Source organism: Capsella rubella, unplaced genomic scaffold (genome assembly GCF_000375325.1).
Source record: "Capsella rubella cultivar Monte Gargano unplaced genomic scaffold, Caprub1_0 scaffold_6, whole genome shotgun sequence".
Taxonomy (NCBI): Eukaryota; Viridiplantae; Streptophyta; class Magnoliopsida; order Brassicales; family Brassicaceae; genus Capsella; species Capsella rubella.
In genome coordinates, this window is record NW_006238918.1 from 1,090,435 (window position 1) to 1,108,883 (window position 18,449).

General features: G+C 35.7%; 5 protein-coding genes across 16 annotated transcripts; 3 read left to right on the plus strand and 2 right to left on the minus strand.

Annotated features, from left to right (window-relative positions):
• The first annotated feature begins 57 nt into the window (after nt 1-57).
• LOC17884438 (probable methyltransferase PMT7) lies at nt 58-2,981 on the plus strand. Its single transcript, XM_023780599.1, has 8 exons — nt 58-119; nt 202-483; nt 746-1,160; nt 1,283-1,572; nt 1,667-2,044; nt 2,122-2,368; nt 2,458-2,596; nt 2,687-2,981. Exons 2-8 carry the CDS (start codon nt 309-311, stop codon nt 2,843-2,845), a joined length of 1,803 nt encoding a protein of 600 aa, XP_023636367.1. The 5' UTR covers nt 58-119; nt 202-308; the 3' UTR covers nt 2,846-2,981.
• Nucleotides 2,982-3,514: 533 nt separating this feature from the next.
• LOC17882010 (short-chain dehydrogenase TIC 32, chloroplastic) lies at nt 3,515-5,872 on the plus strand. Of its 2 annotated transcripts, none has more exons than XM_023780600.1 (10): nt 3,515-3,673; nt 3,754-3,955; nt 4,067-4,133; nt 4,264-4,292; nt 4,399-4,607; nt 4,680-4,798; nt 4,876-4,971; nt 5,059-5,134; nt 5,334-5,487; nt 5,586-5,872. In XM_023780600.1, the coding sequence occupies exons 2-10, from the start codon at nt 3,761-3,763 to the stop codon at nt 5,727-5,729; spliced, it is 1,089 nt and encodes a 362-aa protein (XP_023636368.1). In that variant the 5' UTR covers nt 3,515-3,673; nt 3,754-3,760; the 3' UTR covers nt 5,730-5,872. The 2 variants fall into 2 exon arrangements, with proteins under 2 accessions (XP_023636368.1, XP_023636369.1); XM_023780601.1 differs by having other exon boundaries at nt 3,761-3,955.
• A 266-nt stretch (nt 5,873-6,138) lies between these two features.
• Nucleotides 6,139-7,130, plus strand: LOC111829939 (cysteine-rich and transmembrane domain-containing protein WIH1). 2 transcript variants are annotated; one of them, XM_023780233.1, is made up of 3 exons: nt 6,164-6,578; nt 6,645-6,756; nt 6,852-7,130. In XM_023780233.1, exons 1-3 carry the CDS (start codon nt 6,545-6,547, stop codon nt 6,895-6,897), a joined length of 192 nt encoding a protein of 63 aa, XP_023636001.1. In that variant the 5' UTR covers nt 6,164-6,544; the 3' UTR covers nt 6,898-7,130. The 2 variants fall into 2 exon arrangements, with proteins under 2 accessions (XP_023636002.1, XP_023636001.1); XM_023780234.1 differs by lacking the exon at nt 6,852-7,130 and having other exon boundaries at nt 6,139-6,578; nt 6,654-6,760.
• A 73-nt stretch (nt 7,131-7,203) lies between these two features.
• Nucleotides 7,204-13,479, minus strand: LOC17882699. Of its 4 annotated transcripts, XM_023780230.1 has the most exons (8): nt 9,725-9,785; nt 9,520-9,532; nt 9,350-9,428; nt 9,146-9,251; nt 8,812-8,985; nt 7,847-8,269; nt 7,674-7,760; nt 7,204-7,443 (listed from the first exon to the last, which is right to left on the minus strand). In XM_023780230.1, the coding sequence occupies exons 3-8, from the start codon at nt 9,395-9,397 to the stop codon at nt 7,379-7,381; spliced, it is 903 nt and encodes a 300-aa protein (XP_023635998.1). In that variant the 5' UTR covers nt 9,398-9,428; nt 9,520-9,532; nt 9,725-9,785; the 3' UTR covers nt 7,204-7,378. The 4 variants fall into 4 exon arrangements, with proteins under 4 accessions (XP_023635998.1, XP_023635999.1, XP_023636000.1 ...); XM_023780231.1 differs by lacking the exons at nt 9,520-9,532; nt 9,725-9,785 and adding an exon at nt 13,412-13,479; XM_023780232.1 differs by lacking the exons at nt 9,520-9,532; nt 9,725-9,785 and adding an exon at nt 11,775-11,847.
• On the minus strand, nt 9,363-17,227 carry LOC17882968 (AT-rich interactive domain-containing protein 1). 7 transcript variants are annotated; one of them, XM_023780228.1, is made up of 11 exons: nt 15,254-15,672; nt 15,087-15,164; nt 14,791-14,898; nt 14,572-14,642; nt 14,328-14,469; nt 13,938-14,036; nt 13,676-13,804; nt 13,412-13,526; nt 12,915-12,982; nt 11,775-12,635; nt 9,363-9,428 (listed from the first exon to the last, which is right to left on the minus strand). In XM_023780228.1, the coding sequence occupies exons 2-10, from the start codon at nt 15,132-15,134 to the stop codon at nt 11,823-11,825; spliced, it is 1,593 nt and encodes a 530-aa protein (XP_023635996.1). In that variant the 5' UTR covers nt 15,135-15,164; nt 15,254-15,672; the 3' UTR covers nt 9,363-9,428; nt 11,775-11,822. The 7 variants fall into 7 exon arrangements, with proteins under 7 accessions (XP_023635996.1, XP_023635995.1, XP_023635994.1 ...); XM_023780227.1 differs by lacking the exons at nt 9,363-9,428; nt 15,254-15,672 and adding an exon at nt 17,180-17,227 and having other exon boundaries at nt 11,578-12,635; XM_023780226.1 differs by lacking the exons at nt 9,363-9,428; nt 15,254-15,672 and adding an exon at nt 15,875-15,913 and having other exon boundaries at nt 11,578-12,635.
• Between the last annotated feature and the right edge of the window lie 1,222 nt (nt 17,228-18,449).

An 18,449-nucleotide genomic window follows, 5' to 3' on the forward strand; every position in this document is an offset into this window, starting at 1 on the left:
GTTTTTGGGGTTCACAATTAGCAAAAAGACATGAAGGAGCAGAATGTGTCACGTGTCTCTCACATGGGTTTGCCGACGGGAAGCAATTTGAGGGGATTCCGAGTAAAGTCGGAATAAATGTGAGATCTTCATCTTGTCTGTCTGTCTTTCCTCTCTTCTTCTTCTTCTTCTTCGAAGCTGAGCTTTTTGTTTGCTTCACAGTTCAGTCACTCAACAAAGCGATTCACATGATTTTTAGAAAGCAAAGTATAAGATCGAACGAGAGAGTAGAAGGATTAAGAAGAGAAAGATAAGGAATTTTAGAAACCATGGGAGGTTATGTGTTGGGTTCGGCCAGATCGGGGCAGATGATAATGGTGGCTCTGGTTCTAATGGTTGGATCATTCTACGCTGGCTCTATCTTCGGAAACAATTCGCCTATTTACATTTCCCAACCATCTTCTTCTTCCAATTCTTCTTCTTCTTCTCCACCATCGCAATCTGGTTCGCTCTCTTTCCCTCTGTATTTTTTTTCTTTCAAAGTCTTGTCCTTTTCTCTGCACATTGTTAAATTTTCAAGCTTTACTTGATTTTTAGTTGCCGGAGCTAGATTAATTGAAATTCCCCATTGAGTTTCTCTTCTAGATCGATTGTTTTCGAAAGGACATAGCTCTCAATGTAGCTCGCTAGTTTCTTCTTTTTTTTGTTTTTCAGTTTCTGCTGGATTAGGACATGAATCGATAATGCAACAGTGTTTTGGTTTCAGGTCCATCGAATTTTGATAACAAAATTGAGCTTACTTACCGGAGAGCTCCTGTTTCCATCCCTGAGAGTGGGGTGAATGTTTGCCCTTTGAAGTTCAATGAGTATATCCCTTGCCACAATGTCACTTATGTTCAAGAGCTTCTCCCAAGTTTGAATGTCTCCAGAAGAGAAGAGCTTGAGAGACACTGCCCGCCACTTGAACAGCGTCTGTTTTGTCTATTGCCTCCGCCAAAGGATTATAAGATACCAATACGATGGCCTACCAGCAGGGATTACGTATGGAGAAGCAATGTGAATCATACTCATCTTGCTGAAGTGAAAGGCGGGCAAAATTGGGTGCATGAACAAGGTCAGTTATGGTGGTTCCCTGGTGGTGGTACTCATTTCAAACACGGTGCTCCAGAATACATCCAAAGGTATTTGAAAGTATCCTTTTTTTGGTTTCTGGATTGCTTTGGAATTCTATGCAGACAAATCTTAGACCGGTTTTTATACTCTTGCCTAATGCAATTCTCTGAACTATTGTATGTAACATCAGGTTAGGAAACATGACAACGAACGAAACAGGGGACCTACGTTCAGCTGGTGTTGAACAAGTTCTTGATGTTGGCTGTGGAGTTGCCAGCTTTGCAGCTTATCTTCTTCCTTTAGGTATCCAGACAATGTCCTTTGCTCCTAAAGATGGTCATGAAAACCAAATTCAGTTTGCATTGGAGAGAGGAATCGGTGCAATGATCTCTGCCATAGCCACTAAACAAATGCCATATCCCGCAGCCTCATTTGATATGGTTCATTGTTCAAGATGCCGTGTTGATTGGCATGAAAATGGTATGTCTCTTGTTATATTCTTTCTGTTTGACAATCCCTTGTTTGGTTTGTATCACTTGCACCTAATGACGATAATTTGCAATTGACTCTGCAGATGGTATCTTGATCAAAGAGGTTAATCGTCTTCTCCGACCCAATGGATACTTTGTTTATTCAGCACCACCTGCTTACAGAAAGGATAAAGATTTCCCTATGATTTGGGATAAGTTGGTGAATCTAACTACCGCGATGTGCTGGAAGCTCATTTCCCGAAAGGTACAGACTGCAATATGGGTTAAAGAAGATGACGAAGCTTGCCTTAGGAAGAATGCAGAGCTAGAGCTTATTACTATATGTGATGAGGAAGATGCTTCAAAAGCTTCATGGAAAGTTCCTCTTAGAGACTGTGTGGACGTTAGTGAAAGCGTACAACAAAAATCTTCTTCTTTAGCTGAACGTCTATCGGCGTATCCGACAAGTCTAAGAAAAATAGGTATATTTCTTCGATTAAGTTCATTGTAGAAACGACATTATGTTCCATCTGATTTCATTCGGAAAAACTTACTCAAGGCATCAGCGAAGAGGAGTTTGCATTGGACACAAACTTCTGGAGAGAACAAGTGAATCGTTACTGGGAGCTAATGAATGTCAACAAGTCTGAAGTGCGAAATGTGATGGACACAAACGCGTTCCTTGGTGGATTTGCTGCAGCTATGAACTCATATCCTGTTTGGGTCATGAACGTTGTACCTGCTACAATGAATGATACCTTATCCGGAATTTACCAGAGAGGCTTAACCGGTGCATATCATGATTGGTAAGCAAATATGATCACTTTCTCAAGTTAAATATTTTCTCACTTAACTTCAGCACAAATAGTAAAACTTTTGCTGAATGTGTTTGTAGGTGTGAGCCGTTTTCAACATATCCTCGTACATATGATATGCTACACGCGGACCATCTCTTGTCTCACTATAAAAGCCAAGGTGATGGTTGTATACTAGAGGACATCATGCTTGAGATGGACCGCATCATACGCCCTCAGGTAATTCACATAGCAGCACTAACCTATCTCATCTTTTTTCTTGTCTTGTGACTTGAAGTAATTTTTAATACGGATGTTGGGGGTTTGTAGGGGTTCATCATTATCAGAGACGAAGAATCGATCATCTCAAGAGTTGGAGACTTAGCTCCAAAATTCCTTTGGGAAGTTGAAACACACGAGCTTCAAGACAGATACAAGAAGACTGAAACTGTTCTATTTTGCAGAAAGAAATTTTGGGCAATCGTTTGAAACATCTATTTGTGTAATAGAAGCATAGAAATTTAACTTCTCATTGGTTATTAAGAGAAAGAAATGACAGGATTACTTAAATGTTATGTAATGTTTGTTCATTGATTTGACCGTAATAGATGTCTCATTGTACATCGCCACACTCTTAGTCTCTCATAACCAAAACTAGAGTTTGACCCCTGCGTGAAAGTCTCAGTCCTCTGCATTTATCTTTTTTTCATAGTTGAGATTGCTAAGAGGATGACTTTGTTTCGGCTCTAGGAAGGATCTTTGGCTCAGAAACAACTTCTTTCTCTTCTTCTTCCTCCAATCATTCGTAAGTTCACACAATCACTCTCACACACACACACATGTTTGTATGTTTAAAAACCAAATTAATTTAAGGAAAACGATTTCGTAATTTAAGAAGAACCTTAAGAAAGAAAAAAAACCAAAATTTGTGGAAAAATAATTTTGATAAACGAAAATTTAAAAAACCAATGTGAAAACGCAACAAACTTATAGAATCTCCAACAACAACCAATGCAATCAGTGAGTGGATCCAAAATCTGAATAATTTTTTACATTGTTTTTAAAAAACAAAAACCAAAAACGTTTAGAATATAAAATAAAACCAAAACTAATCTTTGAAAAGCCCATTTAAAAGTGAAACACGATGAGTAGATTTTATAATAAAAACTGGAGCTTGTCGAATCCGTAAGGGAAAAAATGGGCTCATCGTCATCGTGTTCTCTAGTTCGCCCTTGCCCTTCGAAGTTAGTCTACAAGTCACTGGTCTGATCCTTGTTTTCGGAGAAAAAAATCTCCATATCGACTTGGGAGGATCAAGTTAGTCTACAGAGTCTAAAGTCTAAAACTTTAGTTGTGAAAATCTTCAGTCTGTGTGGTGATTTTGGTTTTGGTTGTAGAGTATAGATGATGAAGAAGCTGAAGGAGGCCTTTACTTTCATCTGCTCATCTGATGTCTGGAGGATGGCTTTGCTTTGGACTATTGCCCTCCTTTTTTCTTACTTCCAATTGCTTAAAAATACCATCTTTGGCTCAAAATCAACTACCTCTTCTTCCTCTAATCATTCACACACACACAGACCTGTTTGTGTTATCACTGGTGTAAGTTCATTCTCTTCATTGCCTTTCGCACTCTGTGATGTAGTAAACTCCTCCCCACCCCACTATCCCTGTTAGTCTTATTTTTTTCTGCTGTCGTGTGATTCATCACAGGCTACTTCGGGCCTTGGTAAGGCCTCTGCGTTTAAGCTTTCGAAAAAAGGTTTCTATGTTGTTCTTGGTAAGAAAAAGGAAAAAGAAAAAAAGTGTTTCTTTTCCTTAGCAGCTCGAAATTTAGACAAAGAGTTCATTTGGATCTCTTGTTCAATTAATATCTCACGGATTAGATCATTTTTTCTTGATTTTTGCAGTTGGGCGATCCTCCCACTTATTATCCAAGGTTTTCTACGGTCCCTTTGATTTTCTTATACCAATAGAAGAACCTCTCCCTTTCACCTTTTTGTTGATGCAAAAATCTTTGTGGTTGGCACTTTCTCTGTTAACAGACCTTGAATGAAATTAAGAGGCAAAATGCAGATGCCCGACTCAAAGCTTTTGAAGTTGACATGTCCTCTTTTCAATCAGTTTTGAAGTTTAGAAACTCTCTAGAGCAATGGCTTTTAGAATCAGATTTACATTCTTCAATACAACTGTTGGTGAACAATGCTGGAATACTCGCAACATCCAGCCGACCAACCTTTGAAGGCTTTGACAGGTAAGGTTTTCACTATGGTTTCATGATTTTGAAGTTTTCAAGCTTACATTTTTTGTCTCCAATATTTGTCAGGATGATTGCTACGAATTATGTCGGCGCTTTCTCTTTGACCAAACTTCTCTTACCGCTCCTGAGAAACAGCCATGTGCCTTCACGAGTCGTGAATGTTACATCTTTTACACATCGTGCTGGTGAATACTTTCTCACATGTAATCTGATCTAATGGTTTCCTATTTTACAATGAGAGTAAGATGGTTATTGTCTGTAGCTTTTGCTGGAAGGTTTGACATGGATTCTGTTACTGGAGTGAACTTTTCGAGATCAAAGCAGTATCCTTGTGCTAGGGTCTATGAGTATTCTAAATGTAAGGAAACCTATTCATAATTACAAGCATGTGTTTTCTCTTATACCGTAATGATGCTGATATTGTTTCTGATCCTTTGTTAACTAGTATGCCTTCTACTGTTCTCGTACGAGCTGCACAGACAGCTTCACCTCACTGATGATTCACATCACATCTCTGTTGTGTACGCGTCCTAAATACTCATTTGTCTTTAGATTTCATTCACTTATGTGGTATCTACTGTTCATAATTGAAACTACCAATCTTGAGTTGTGCATATTACTCTCTCAAACAATAAGGCCCTCAATTATTCTATTCTGTTTGTAAGTTTTGGGATTATGGCTTAAATCTGTGGTTACACTTTTGTTTTTGTTTTGTTGTAGAGCGGTAGATCCAGGAGCAGTGGAAACAAACATAATGCATGAGCTTCCTTCATATATACAAGTTATGGCGATTTGCAGTCTCAAGATTCTTAGACTGATGCAGTCCCCAGAGGATGCAGCTGAATCTGTCCTTGATGCTGCTTTAGCTCCACCTGTAAGATAATGCTGTTTTGGAAATCTTTCCTCTTATCTAACCCTCAATCTTATGTGGTTGATGAGCTCTATATTCTGAACTGTTTTATTCTTTTGCAGGAAATGTCAGGCAAATATTTCTTTGGACGAAAGGGGAGAAGCATCGAATCTTCAGCGCTTTCCCGAGACCCGGAACTGGCTAAGGAACTCTGGGACACATCATGTCTCATATTCAACGAATTGCAACAAACTCACATTGGATAATCAAAATCTTCTATACATTTGTTCAGTTTTATCTAATGACGTAATCCTAGGATATCACACTGTATCAACTTCTGGTTTCTTCCACAACTGTCCCTGTAATATCAGTTTATTGTGTTTCAGTGAAACGTCGATTCTTCTTTTAAAACTTTGAATTTCCTTATTATTACCAAAAGATTGGTTGTCAATTTTTGAGCCATCCAAATTAAAGTAAAGTGGTGATTAGACCAGCATTCTGCTTTTAACCCCGTTGTGGTGATTGGATTACAAGTTGATAAGATTTTTTTCTGAAAAGTAGGATTCCAATTCAAAATTAAAGAAAGGATAACTATAACTCTTAACATCATAAAAATAGGTGTTTATACTTAGCTGGTTTCAATCTTTTTTTTTTTTTTTGCTAAATTCTCCAACAAGACGGGACAAGTTAAGAAGAAGCAAACAAGTGTGAAAGCAATTACAAAGAACCTCAAAAAGGCAAGTGAAAGTATCCTTTTCACATATAAAACACACATGGAAATGGAACCTTTTAGTTTTTGCAGTAGCCCGTTCATGAAGGAAGGTATAAAGATACAAAACGAATAAGCTGTGAAAGTCAGAGAAAAACTTGAGAAGAATATATTCCATCTGACAGTGCGCCACCATTTTAATTAATAGCTTAAAGATCGGAGGTTATATAAGGAGAAGCATCCTCACTAAACTAACCAAGAATCATATTTCTAATCACAATCCCATTTTGGTGTGTTTCCACTTGCAAAGTGAACGAGGCAACAGAAAACAGAGGAGCTTCGTCTGTCGTGTTAGCACACATTTAAGAGAAGATGAAGGACATGAGAGATCAAAATCCTCCGCAAGGTTAGATTTTTCCTTGGTTATCCAATAATGATTCATGCATATTACAGTACTTACATTTCTTGACAGTTTATCCAGCTGCAGAACAAGTCTCTGAACAACCTGGACAAGACAAAAAGAAGAACAATCCACGGTTTTTCGAGACAAAGCAGAAAGGAGACAGAGGTTTCATTGAAGGATGGTAAGGCTAACAAAATCGTTATCTGTTGCTAACAAGTAACAACCAAAACTAGCTTAATAAGCAAAACTGTTATTTTTTTGTCTCTTCCTATGCAGTCTCTTTGCACTATGCTGCTGCTGGATTTGTGAAATGTGTTTCTAAGTTTAAAAGAAGGAACACTACAGTGTGTGAAGCTTCTTCCCTCTTCTATATCTAAGAATGGTTTTCCTTATCTAATATTATTACCTGAGAGAGAGAGAGAGAGACTGTGGAACCTATCTTAGGCTTCCTAGACTATTTATGTGGTGTGTTTATTGAAAAACGCTTATTGTATTATATAGTATGTAAAGGATCATCATATTTTCTGAGTTGTTGGTATAAAGCTCATTATACTTTATGCGTGTTACAAGTTTTAGACTAGGCCACATAAGTCCAAAACAAAAATCCAATATCACACAATTATACCAATCAAAACAAACTGCTCCATAAATAATTATAACTAAAACCAAAATACTCTACAATTGAGAATAATAATATCAGTATACACCCCACTCAAAACGTAAGAATATCTCTATGTACAGTGACCATGTGATTAAATTGCAAAGGTCAAAAGCATGATGATGAAGCTCCGTATGTAACAAACCTATTTGCTACGTAGGTTTTCATAACTGAAGCCTTCAGATATAGTCCCCAATCTCTCGTGGTCTCCTATAAGAAGAAAAAGAAAAAAAAACACTTATGGTTACTTTACTATTCACTCTTTTATTTTCCTGCAAGACTTACTGGTGTCTCTAGTTCCTGAATGATTTAGCTCTTTGCATACTAGCTGAGATGAGCCAAAATGAAATCTATTGAACTAGGGAAATAAAAAAACAGAGGGACAACAAGTACGACATTAATTTTCTTCAGTTAGTAATAACAAAGCTTCAGGTGCTCACCTTGATGATCTACCTTTTCGCTAGAGTCCAGGAAGTTTTCAGCATCATTCAATAGGAATGGTGATCCATCGTATCTCTCCAGAATATCTGGTAATAAACAAGCAAGTCACAGTTAATAAACAATGAATCCTAGATTCTTAAGGAAAAAGGGAGCGCATATATGAAAATGAGACCTGAACTCTGGGAAAAATCAGTTGTCAGATCAGAGAGGCTGAAGTTCCGAGGAATTTGACCTAAGAACCCAAATGTAGAAGCGTCTGCATCAACAAGTGGATCATTGAGGGATTGACTGCTGGAGTCGTTGCTGAAAGATGCAATGGGGGCCTCTCCAACTGTGGACCGTGCTTCACCACCATATATGTACGGAGCACAGTTTGAATATACTGTCTCAGATTTAATCATTCCTTGCATCAAAGGAATATTTGTGGCCTGAGAGGAGAGCAATTTATGTGGAGGATCAAATCTTCTAGAATTGGTTGAAAAGTCCACATAAGAAGGTATATTTGTGTTAATTGCTGAGCCTCCATTGAGATATGACCGATAAGGAGAGGACTGATCAGAGTCCTTGTGTTCAAAGCATAATGGTTGCTGATTCACTGTTGGGAAAAAATAACTATATTAGTTGCAACACGATATTTTTTTCACAAATCCTTACTTCCCAGCCGTATATAACCAGTAGAACATAACTGATAATACCCACATACAGTCAAAAGTCATTAGACTCAGCTCATAGTTGTGACTTAATAGGACAATAAATAAAGATTTAGAAATGCTTTGATTCATTAACTTGAATGGATGGATGCGTGAGTCTGTGAAAGAAGCCTATCAGTACTATCAAACAAAAAATCTTGGCCCTCCTAAATTATTCTAAGAGAAAATGATTCTGTGTTACTAAGCTCGATTAATCTTGAGAGCAAAATTCATGCAGCTTCGATGTATGATATAAAAAGTTGCATATGAAGGGATACATAGAAAGCTTTTACTAAAGACAATTTTTAGCACCTTGATATCCTCACTAGAAACTAAAGTAGAATATAATGAACTTTCATAAAAATACCAAATTCAGAAAATATTAACACACATATATATATATATATATGTAAGAAATGAGAGTCATAAAGTTCCAAAGATAACTTACTTGATGGAAGATGAGAAGCAATCCTGTTTTGTACGGAAGACCCTCTGGTAGGATGCATGTGGTTAAACTGCTGCTCAAGGAGCTTGTTGTATTCAATGATCTGGTGCTTTACCATGAGTCTCAGATAATATGCCTTGAAAAATTCTCGGTTCTCTTCTTCAAGCTTCAGCCAAACTGTCAACTCAGAGAAGGAAAATATGCCTACCATTAATATCTAACGATGTCTTAAACTTGAAGAAATCAGACGCAACACTGAAGGAAGAGAATTATGCACCGAACTAGGTACTAAAAATGTGTATGGAAAAAAAAAAACAGAAGAAAGTGAAGAGGTTACCAAGTTCAGTAAAACCAGGTTCGATCTTAGCCTGGTCAAGTAGAGTGTCGACAACTTCTTTCTGGTTCATGTAAAGCTGGAGGCAACGTTCAATTAGATTCTGAACCTGCAAAGAAACAAACAGGCCAGCCAGAATCATGTCAACATTGATCCCAAGTATAAACCGATCCTTTATAAGACTCTAAATGCAACAAATAATAATACCAATTGAATGTCTTCAGGTGACACCCTTCTGACAGATAAACTTGACATGGCTGAAACAATAGTGGAAGAGATCTTGTTCCTGTCAGCAGAAGAAGAAGAAGAAGAATCTCTCAATTTCTGTGTCAGGAATTAACAACTCTCTAGTCTCACTAACCAAACAACATACTCACTTCACTTACTTAGCTGGAGCCATTAGACCCAAAAAAAAAAAAAAACAAGAAAAACGAAACATGTAGGGGTTAAGAGCAGGAGCTTAATCGGATCGAAAGCTATAAATATTCGCAGATATATTCAATAAATATGAAATAAAAGAAGGGGCAAGAATCTAGAATAGAGGAAACAGATCGTAGAAACGATGAGCGAGAAAAGGCTAACCGGAACCACCCCGAAAGCAAATCAAATCCGTCGATACAGAAAAAGACGAACGAGGCCAGACCCCTTAGACCTATATATATCCCCCTTTTACTTACTACTGATTATATATATATGCTAAAGAGAATCTGCCACGTGGATAACGTGGGATCCCAGGTTCGAATACTGGCTTCTACACTACTTACTTCATCCTTTTACCGCCTTGTATTTAACTTACTTCCACGTATCTAGCATTCACGATTTGAGAATCCAAGTAAATTTTCAAATCACTAAATTTTTTTTTTTTTTTTTTTCATCTGAATAATTCATAAAGCACACCAATATTTTTACAAAATTACAAAGCCTAAAAAGAAGGATCCTAAACAATCACCAACAGATAATAAACAAAAATATTATACTTATGTAATGTACATCTCTTCGGAAAATCACTAATTTTATAACACTAGATTTCATTTAAATTTCTTATTATCCACAATTGAATAACATTAAAGTTGTTATTTTACACAAATCACTTAAAATGTTTGGTCGTGTCATTAATGGTGTTGATGGTAGTACTATTAATATGATAGTGAAGGTCATGGAATAAGGAATAATCATGAGAAAGAGAATAGTATAGGAAGATTCAGAAGAGAGAAGCTCATTGTTGTTAACTTTTTGCTATTCTTGTTTCCACTGTACCAGTTCAAAGCTTAGCCCAATTAATATTGGAAAGCCCATTTATAAGAGTTTACAAAAAACAAATTAGGTTATCGCCGCATCTTGAAGTGTTTGAATAGGTTTTGTTTAGGCCTTAGCTTGCCAGATTATGAAGTTTGGTTTAGGGAATTTTCTCTCTGTGTGATACGAGAAAGCAGTTGTTATCAATGGGTTAGCTGTGCACAGCTTTGATATATCTCATTTGCAAGGACTTCAGAAGAAGAGAACGTTTTGTTGGCTTAGATCTTGTGCTTAGCTTCGGTTTATTTTTAGTTTTCTTCTATTTTTAGGTTTCGGTTGCGATCTCTTTTGTTTGGCTTTAAAATTTCTGTCTTGTAATTTTCGGTTTTTTTTTTTTTTGTGTAGATTTAGTTTCCAAAAAATTAGAACATTAGAGTTAGAAACATTACAACCAAATTTCGCGACATTGTGAGCCACGTCATTTGAACTTCTTTTTGTGAAGCAGAAAATATAAGTTGAAGAGTTTTTACGTCAGAGTTTCGTTCGTAAAATCTTTTATAGTGCCATTCGCGATGTTGATAAAATATTCAAAAAAAATTGTTTGATATTTTTCGTAAGAAATTTTAGGATTACGACAACTTATAACAAATTTCATCGAAATCATATAAATTTACTAAAACTCAAAAATCATTTAAGATATAAGGTTTGAATATATCTAATTTTGGATGCCGCTATGTCTCAAAGCATCGCCACCATTCCCCGATCCGCAATGCACCTACCTCAAATCCTTTGCTACAACCTCGATAATCGTCGTTTTGAATGTTGTTACTTTCAGTTAATTGAAAATTTATATACTTTCCCAAGTTTCTGAAAATTCTTGCGAATTCGGAATTTGACTACTCTAATAAGGGTTATTTATGTTGTAGCTGCTATTTATGTTATACAAGATAAGAATTTCAGCTGTTTTACTTTTATAACTAGACTATACGAAAACTAGAGTTATAAACTCTAGTAGATAAAGGAAATTACTCAAGCTTTGTTTGGTCTAGTTATAAAATTAAAACAGCTGAAAAAAATATATTGTTTAACGTTTAATTGCGCGTTTAATTGGGCAAATCAGCGAAAGAATCCTATATAAATAAATCCAAAGTCCTAAATCCTCGGAAGATCTAAGAATAGAAATTTCTGGATTGGAAATATTGAAGGACTGATTTGTGAGTGAATAAAAAAACTTTGAAGGTTCACGAAGAAAACAAGATAAGCTACATATTTAGCATGGCAAAATCACATTTGGCCCTACAAGGATCTCTTCTAAAAGATCCTATGACAAAGAAACTTCAAAGGGAAACAAGTTTCTTGAATCACTGGGAATCAAGACCATGGTACAGAGAGTTACCTATAGTGACGAGAAACTCCACAACGGTTACGATTATCAACAAGGCCTTCATCCCGCTAAGAAATCGTTATAGTGGTCATCATCGCTATCGATATGATTAGCAGTAGAAGAATGAGCAAGCAATCTCATGCGTTTGATGAGGAAAACATTGTAGTAGTAACTGATGAGATCCTTCGCACTTCTTCTTGGGAAGGCATTGCAAGCAAATTCCCAGAATCCTTCACTACTTGACAAAGGATTCTTTTTCACAAGAGCTTCGAACTTTTGCTCTTCTTTGGCCGTCCACGGCGGCTTTGACACAACTTCTTCACCCATTTCATCAAATTTCCATGTATAGAAAGCACGGTTAATTTCCTTTTTCAAAAGCTCCCGAGCTTCTCTAGTGTGTCGTTTTCTGCAATCGACTGACCTCGGAGATGTACAAGAACAATAGTCGGATCTTCCTTCGCCGACTTTTTTGCAGTGAACTGTCTTCTTAAGGCTGTATGTTGGCCAAACACCAGTTCCAAGCCATCTTAGAGTATCGGAATCACCAGGACTACCATAAAATTTACCCTTCTTGGTAGGGGCAATCCAAACCGGAATTTCAGCTTGGAACCGCGGACCGATCGGGATAACTGGTCTTGGTTTGGACCCGTGGGTTAAATCTTTGGGAGTCTTTTTGCTAACATCTTTAGGGTTTGGTGGGTTTGAATCACCAGCAGATTGTCCTGACGAAAAACAGAGATGTGAGGATTGGACAGAAGACTTCGGTTTTTTACTCCTCTTCTCAAAATTTGAATCGCTACTATTTTCTGAAGAATCTCCAGGAGTTGTAGAGACTGCATCATCACTCCAAGGCTGTTCCCGTGTCCTTTTGTTCTGGCAAGACATAGAGATACCCGTCAGAGCCACCGAGATAATGTCTTTTGGCTGGCAAAAGAGAGGACTCTTTCGCATTGGCATGCTCATAAGGGGTAAACAACTTTTGTTTCTGTCCCATATTCCTCTGACACTCTAGAGAGCTGTCCCAACTCTACTTAAAATAAAGTGAATAAATTCCAAAGTAGGGCTTTTTCAAGCATCTATACGCTTGGGGACATAATAGTGCTGCCTTACTACCCAGATATAAGCTGGAACTAAAGTCAAAGAATGCATTACCTTGAAACACCTGTCAGAGCCGTGATTTGCAGCACCACCAGAAGAATCTCCCCTGCCTATAAAAATCTCTGGAGGCATTGGGAAAAAGTTTTAATTAAAACTATCGTGCTTCCTTTTCTACTTCTCACTCAAACGGTACGAGATCAAATCTCTAGCCACTATATTATCGAGTAAATTAACGTTTTATTCATAGATTTTTTTAGAGGCACTGGTTCGTGTTCGCCACTGGGATATACTTTGTGGTGGTGACTAGGCTCCAAGAGGAGTTTCCTACAAGCCCACCACAGGTAAAGCACTGGCCCATAGACATAGTGATCAGATGGCGTAAGAATATTGTTTACACTAACTGGGGAATAACAACGGACTATCTGAGTTAACAGCATAGTCCAAGGCTTGTCCTACTACACGGCCAACCATGTAGTTTGTTATCATGTTATATGTACTAAAAGTTTATCAAAGAGAGCTCCTTTTATTTCACTTATTATCATAAGACGTACCCGATGTTTCAGAAGAGCAGTTGGTCAGTTTCTCGGGAATGGACGGATTGGTGCACAATGTTGATACACTTTCTGATCTATACAAATCCCTTGCCCTCGTGACAGCCAAACCAGTCTAGAAAGAGAGAGAGGAGTCAGGTCTTTTAATTAAAAGTGAGAAAGCAGCAAGTAGAACAAAAAAAACAAAAATAAAGCAGCGGATACCTTCACATGCATTGAGTAAATGAAGATTCAACAGTATCAATAGGTATAGCAACAGCATACCTTGTAAGCTTTAAAGGATTTGGAGATAATGCTCTCGAAGACATCTGGATGCAATTCGAAATACTCCGTTAAGTACTCCTGGACTGATTGGTCTACAATTTCCCTGACAAATTGATTTCCTAGTCTCGTCTTGCAGATATTAGGAGACAAAATATCAAAATATTAGTGCAGACAATATCGAAGAAAGTGGAAAAGTATCACTGCTTGCTACACAGATATCATTGCCAAATAAGAGGATGAACAATCACTATGATCTGCGTACTTGTGTTTGACCTTCAAACTCAGGTCTTGGAACAATGACTGAGACAATGCAAGTTAATCCTTCAATAAGATGCTCCTCACTCAAAATAATATCCTTGTCCTGAACAAAATCAACAACAATAAATCTCACCACCAGTTGTACAAAACATCAGAAATGCTTTCCTGGCACTGGTAACATTATGTAAGCTGTAAATTATTTTGTTTTCTTTAGAATTATGGAGGTGCTGAGAACTTTTACTACAAGGTCTACTATGGTGCAGATGTGAAACTATTCAAATTCAATTAAATCTGTGAAGATGCGAACTGGTGATGGCAAAAATGTTCAAAATTAGAGAAATAGCAAAATGTCACATAGACAAAAACTGGTTACTGATGTTGACTAGTCATATACCTCAACAAGATTCGACTTTTTCATAATTCTGTTAAGAGTTCTTGTTATTGATGCTTTCACACCATCTATGTGTGTTCCACCATCGATGGTACGGATGCTATTGGCATATCCCAGCATTATGGCTGAATACCCATCTACGCACCTAGTACAGCAACAAGACAATAAAAGTGGGATCAAATCAATAGGATCTTGTTAAAAGTAACTACAACATCAGCATACAATAATAGTACAAAAAGGGACATACCATTGTAATGCAATGTCCACAGTGGTGCCATTTATCTCTTTTCTGAAGCTCAGCACATCGTGAAGTGGTTTCTGAAAAAGGTTGAGTTAGTTAATATTTTTCAAAATACAGATTTGATGTTATGTGAGAAGGAAAACTAATGATATTGCATTTGGCACATGTAAAAACCTGGCAAGCTTCCTACAACAACAAAAAAAAGTTCTGGACGCAAACTCTCACCATATCAGCGTTTATCCAATTAACGAATTCACTTAAGCCTTCAACATATAAACATTCTTTATTTGGATCGTTATCCTCCATTTCCAGAGAAACTGTAACCTGCACACACTATAAAGTATAGAGCAGTTAGTAAAGGCAAACTCTGTCCCATTACAAAAATCATCATGAACCTACAAAACCATTCTTTCTACTCTTGAAGTATCAGACAATTTCAAACAAATATAAGCAAAATATGTATGCTTTAGTAAAATAAGCAGAAAGAAGAAAGCTCATAACCATTTGTTTGCGGAACTTACCAGTTTAATATCTTGAAGTGATACCCTTTTCACAGTTCCACAGTACATTGCTGAAACTTAAGAAACAGATGTTGGTTCCTGGCAGGAAGAAGCAGTAGATTTGGGTTGAGACAGGGCAAAAACTAAAAAGGTATGTAAAAGGAACATAGAACAAAACCACCCACAACCTATTAGAGACCATCCTATTCCCCTACATTGGATAAAACTCCACACATTGGGACAAGAAATGCGATGCAAGACAACCCTGAAAGCAAATCTAGTTTCAAGAACAAAGATCATGCAGCCAACAAATAATCCAGGTCACACATCAACCAGAGAAAAAAGTTACTAGTATTTTTGCATTAAGCCAAAATCAAATTTCTCAATCAAGAATCCTACAAATCCCAAATCCACAAAAGCTTCAGTAACAAAAGAACAAACAAGTGACAAACAGAAACAGTAAATCAAAACATGTTTCTGGAAAACAAAAGAATTGTTCAATCCTCCACAACAATCAAACTTATATATATGCAAATTCAAATGTTCAAAGGGAGAAACCAAACAAGTGTGTGTTCACAAAATTGAATGTTTATTTGAAAATGGATCAAATCGATCTTTAAGAAAGAACAGAACATAGAGATTTAGACTAAACTATTAAGAGAGAAAATAAAATTACATCAACCCTATCGGTTGTCCTCCTCATCGTCGTCACCTTAATCGAATCCGAAATTTACGCGAGAAAATCTCGAAATCGACAGAGATAGAGATTTTATATAAGAAATTTTTTTATTAAAAAAAAAAAACCTTACATTTTAAGAATCATGATGAGCGAATAAAAATAGAGAGAGTCCAATGTTTCCGAGGAAAAATATATAGAAACATCGAAAAATATGAGTACCAATAAAACCAATCCGAAAACAAACAGAAAACTTTACAATTCAAAAGATAAATAGACTTGAAAAAAAATTAGGTTTTTAGAAAGAAAAAAAGATAATTTAAAAGAATATACAATTTCAACATTATAGTGAATCGTTGGTATATATGGTTACTCCTCTTCAGTTTATGTACAAAAATAAAAGTAAAAAAAAAAAATTATGCATTATTTTTTCTAAACTAAAAAAAAAATTATTAATTTATTTTTTGAATAAAAGAAAAGTGAATAAAAAGTAAAAAATTATTCGTTAATATATTGTTAAAATCAATAAAATATCGTTAAGATCTAATAAGTAACTATCTAGGGTATTGAATATTCGAATTGTAACTTCTTAGAGAATATTCTATATGTCTATCTAATTAAAAATTAAATATTAATAATTATATATTCCCATTAATGTTATTGTGATAATGCTTAATTGCCAGTTTTTTTACTTACCAACAAAAGAAACAAATCTTTTCCCAATATTTTTTTTGACTTTTTTAATACTTTTTTTACCCCTTAGGGAAAAAAAAGTAATTGAAAAAGGAAAACGAAAAAAAATCAAAAAGGAAAAAAAATCATTAAAAAAAATTGTCAAATTATGATAACCAATTGATAACAATCTCTGTGAATTGAGAAATTCGAAGACTTTGGACATGGCATTAGGTTATGGATATATTGAAAACTAAATAACAAAGCGGTAATTGAGATAGTTAAAGATCAACGACAATATCGATATGAAAAAGTAAAAGATCAACAACGATAGATAGATATATATATATATATAAATATTTAGCTTCGAACAACAACGATATTGAGAATCAAAAATATGTATAAACGATGATATTTTAGAGTAGATAAATCGAAATCAAAAACAACGAGATAGATTAAAAAGTTAAAAGAAAATGAACATGCTTTGAGAGTTAAGAAATTTTATGAACTTTAATATGATATTATTGTCCGATAGATTTAAATCAATCATCTTAAGGAAGAGAAATGCAAAAGCTATCGTATGCATACGAAAAAACTATATAAAAATTATTCGAACTTACATCAAACCAATTATCATCACGAAACAAGTATTTGAAATCTCACATCAATGTAACATAAGCAATCTTTAAGACATGAAACAACCAACTAGTTGATTTTGTGGTAGAATTTCATAAGAAATATAGTTAGATTAAGATTTTGAACATACCTTTGTGATCTTGTGCTAGAATTAAGAACAAATTCCTAAGGTTTAGATGGCTAGGGTATACTTTATGTCACTCTAATGGTTTTCTCTACTTTTAGGGGTGGAGAAGACATTGGGTTTGATATTTATATCGAAGATTTTAAAACCCTAGATCCAACGCAAAAAAAAAAGAGAATTTTTCTTATTACGTCAGCCGACGATATTCTAAAAAGATTGATTTGTTATGGGCTGGTATGCAAGGCCCACAAGTTGACATACGAAAAATTATGTTGAGTAATATTTTTTTCTCTTAACAATTGCTGACATACAAGGTGTTATATATTATAAAAATTAAATTAACAACACTTATAGAAAGTTTATATATTATTATTTTATTAATATTCTAACAATATTGTCTTGTTTAATAATATTTTAATTTATTCACTAGTTTCAAAAAAAACAATAGACTTCATAGACTATGGTATATATCATATGTAAGTATAATTGGTTTTAATAAATATAATATTTGTATGTGGGTTTACTTGCTAGATTCACTCCTAAAAACACTTAGAGCATCATTATCAATGAATTTCTCACCAAGGATATCTCATAAATATTTGATTGTATCAACTCGATTTAAAATCAATAAGTGATTTGGTGTTAAAAAAAAAAATAACTTTGATCAATTGAGATGAATTTAGTACTAGTAGGCAAGAAACAAGAAAGCTCTGGAGTAAAGATGTTATTATAGGCTTGAAAGCTCGCAGGCCAAAGCCCGTGTGGCCCTGTCTAATAAGCTACGAGATGAATTAACGCACAAGTCACAAGATTCGCAAGTCATTTGTTTAATGAGGTTAATTACTTACGTACAAATGGGTTGTTTAACATTAAATAGCATTACTAGACCGTACCGGACGTAAACAGGCCTAAACATTCAAGTGAAATGCTAATGAGGTTTTCTTGTAAGCAAACCAAATTTGGAGGATAATATGGTGACTTGGCTATATATATACTGTACTAGCTAGTCCACACTATTGTGGTACGTTAAGCCACTCTCTAGGCTGAAGGTGAAGGGACCAAAGAAACGTGGAGAGGATTTTCAACAGATCGTATAATGATGGTGCCAAAAAGAAAATGAACATGACCATTGCCAAGCAAGTTAGCTAGTGGGAGATAATATTAGAATTTGCTTAGCTAGGGAGTTGTCTCCAATGCCGAGAGGACATATATGGTAGTAGTCTAAGGAAGCAATCGTCAGTTTTACAGTTTTGATATAGAAGGAACCATAAAGTAG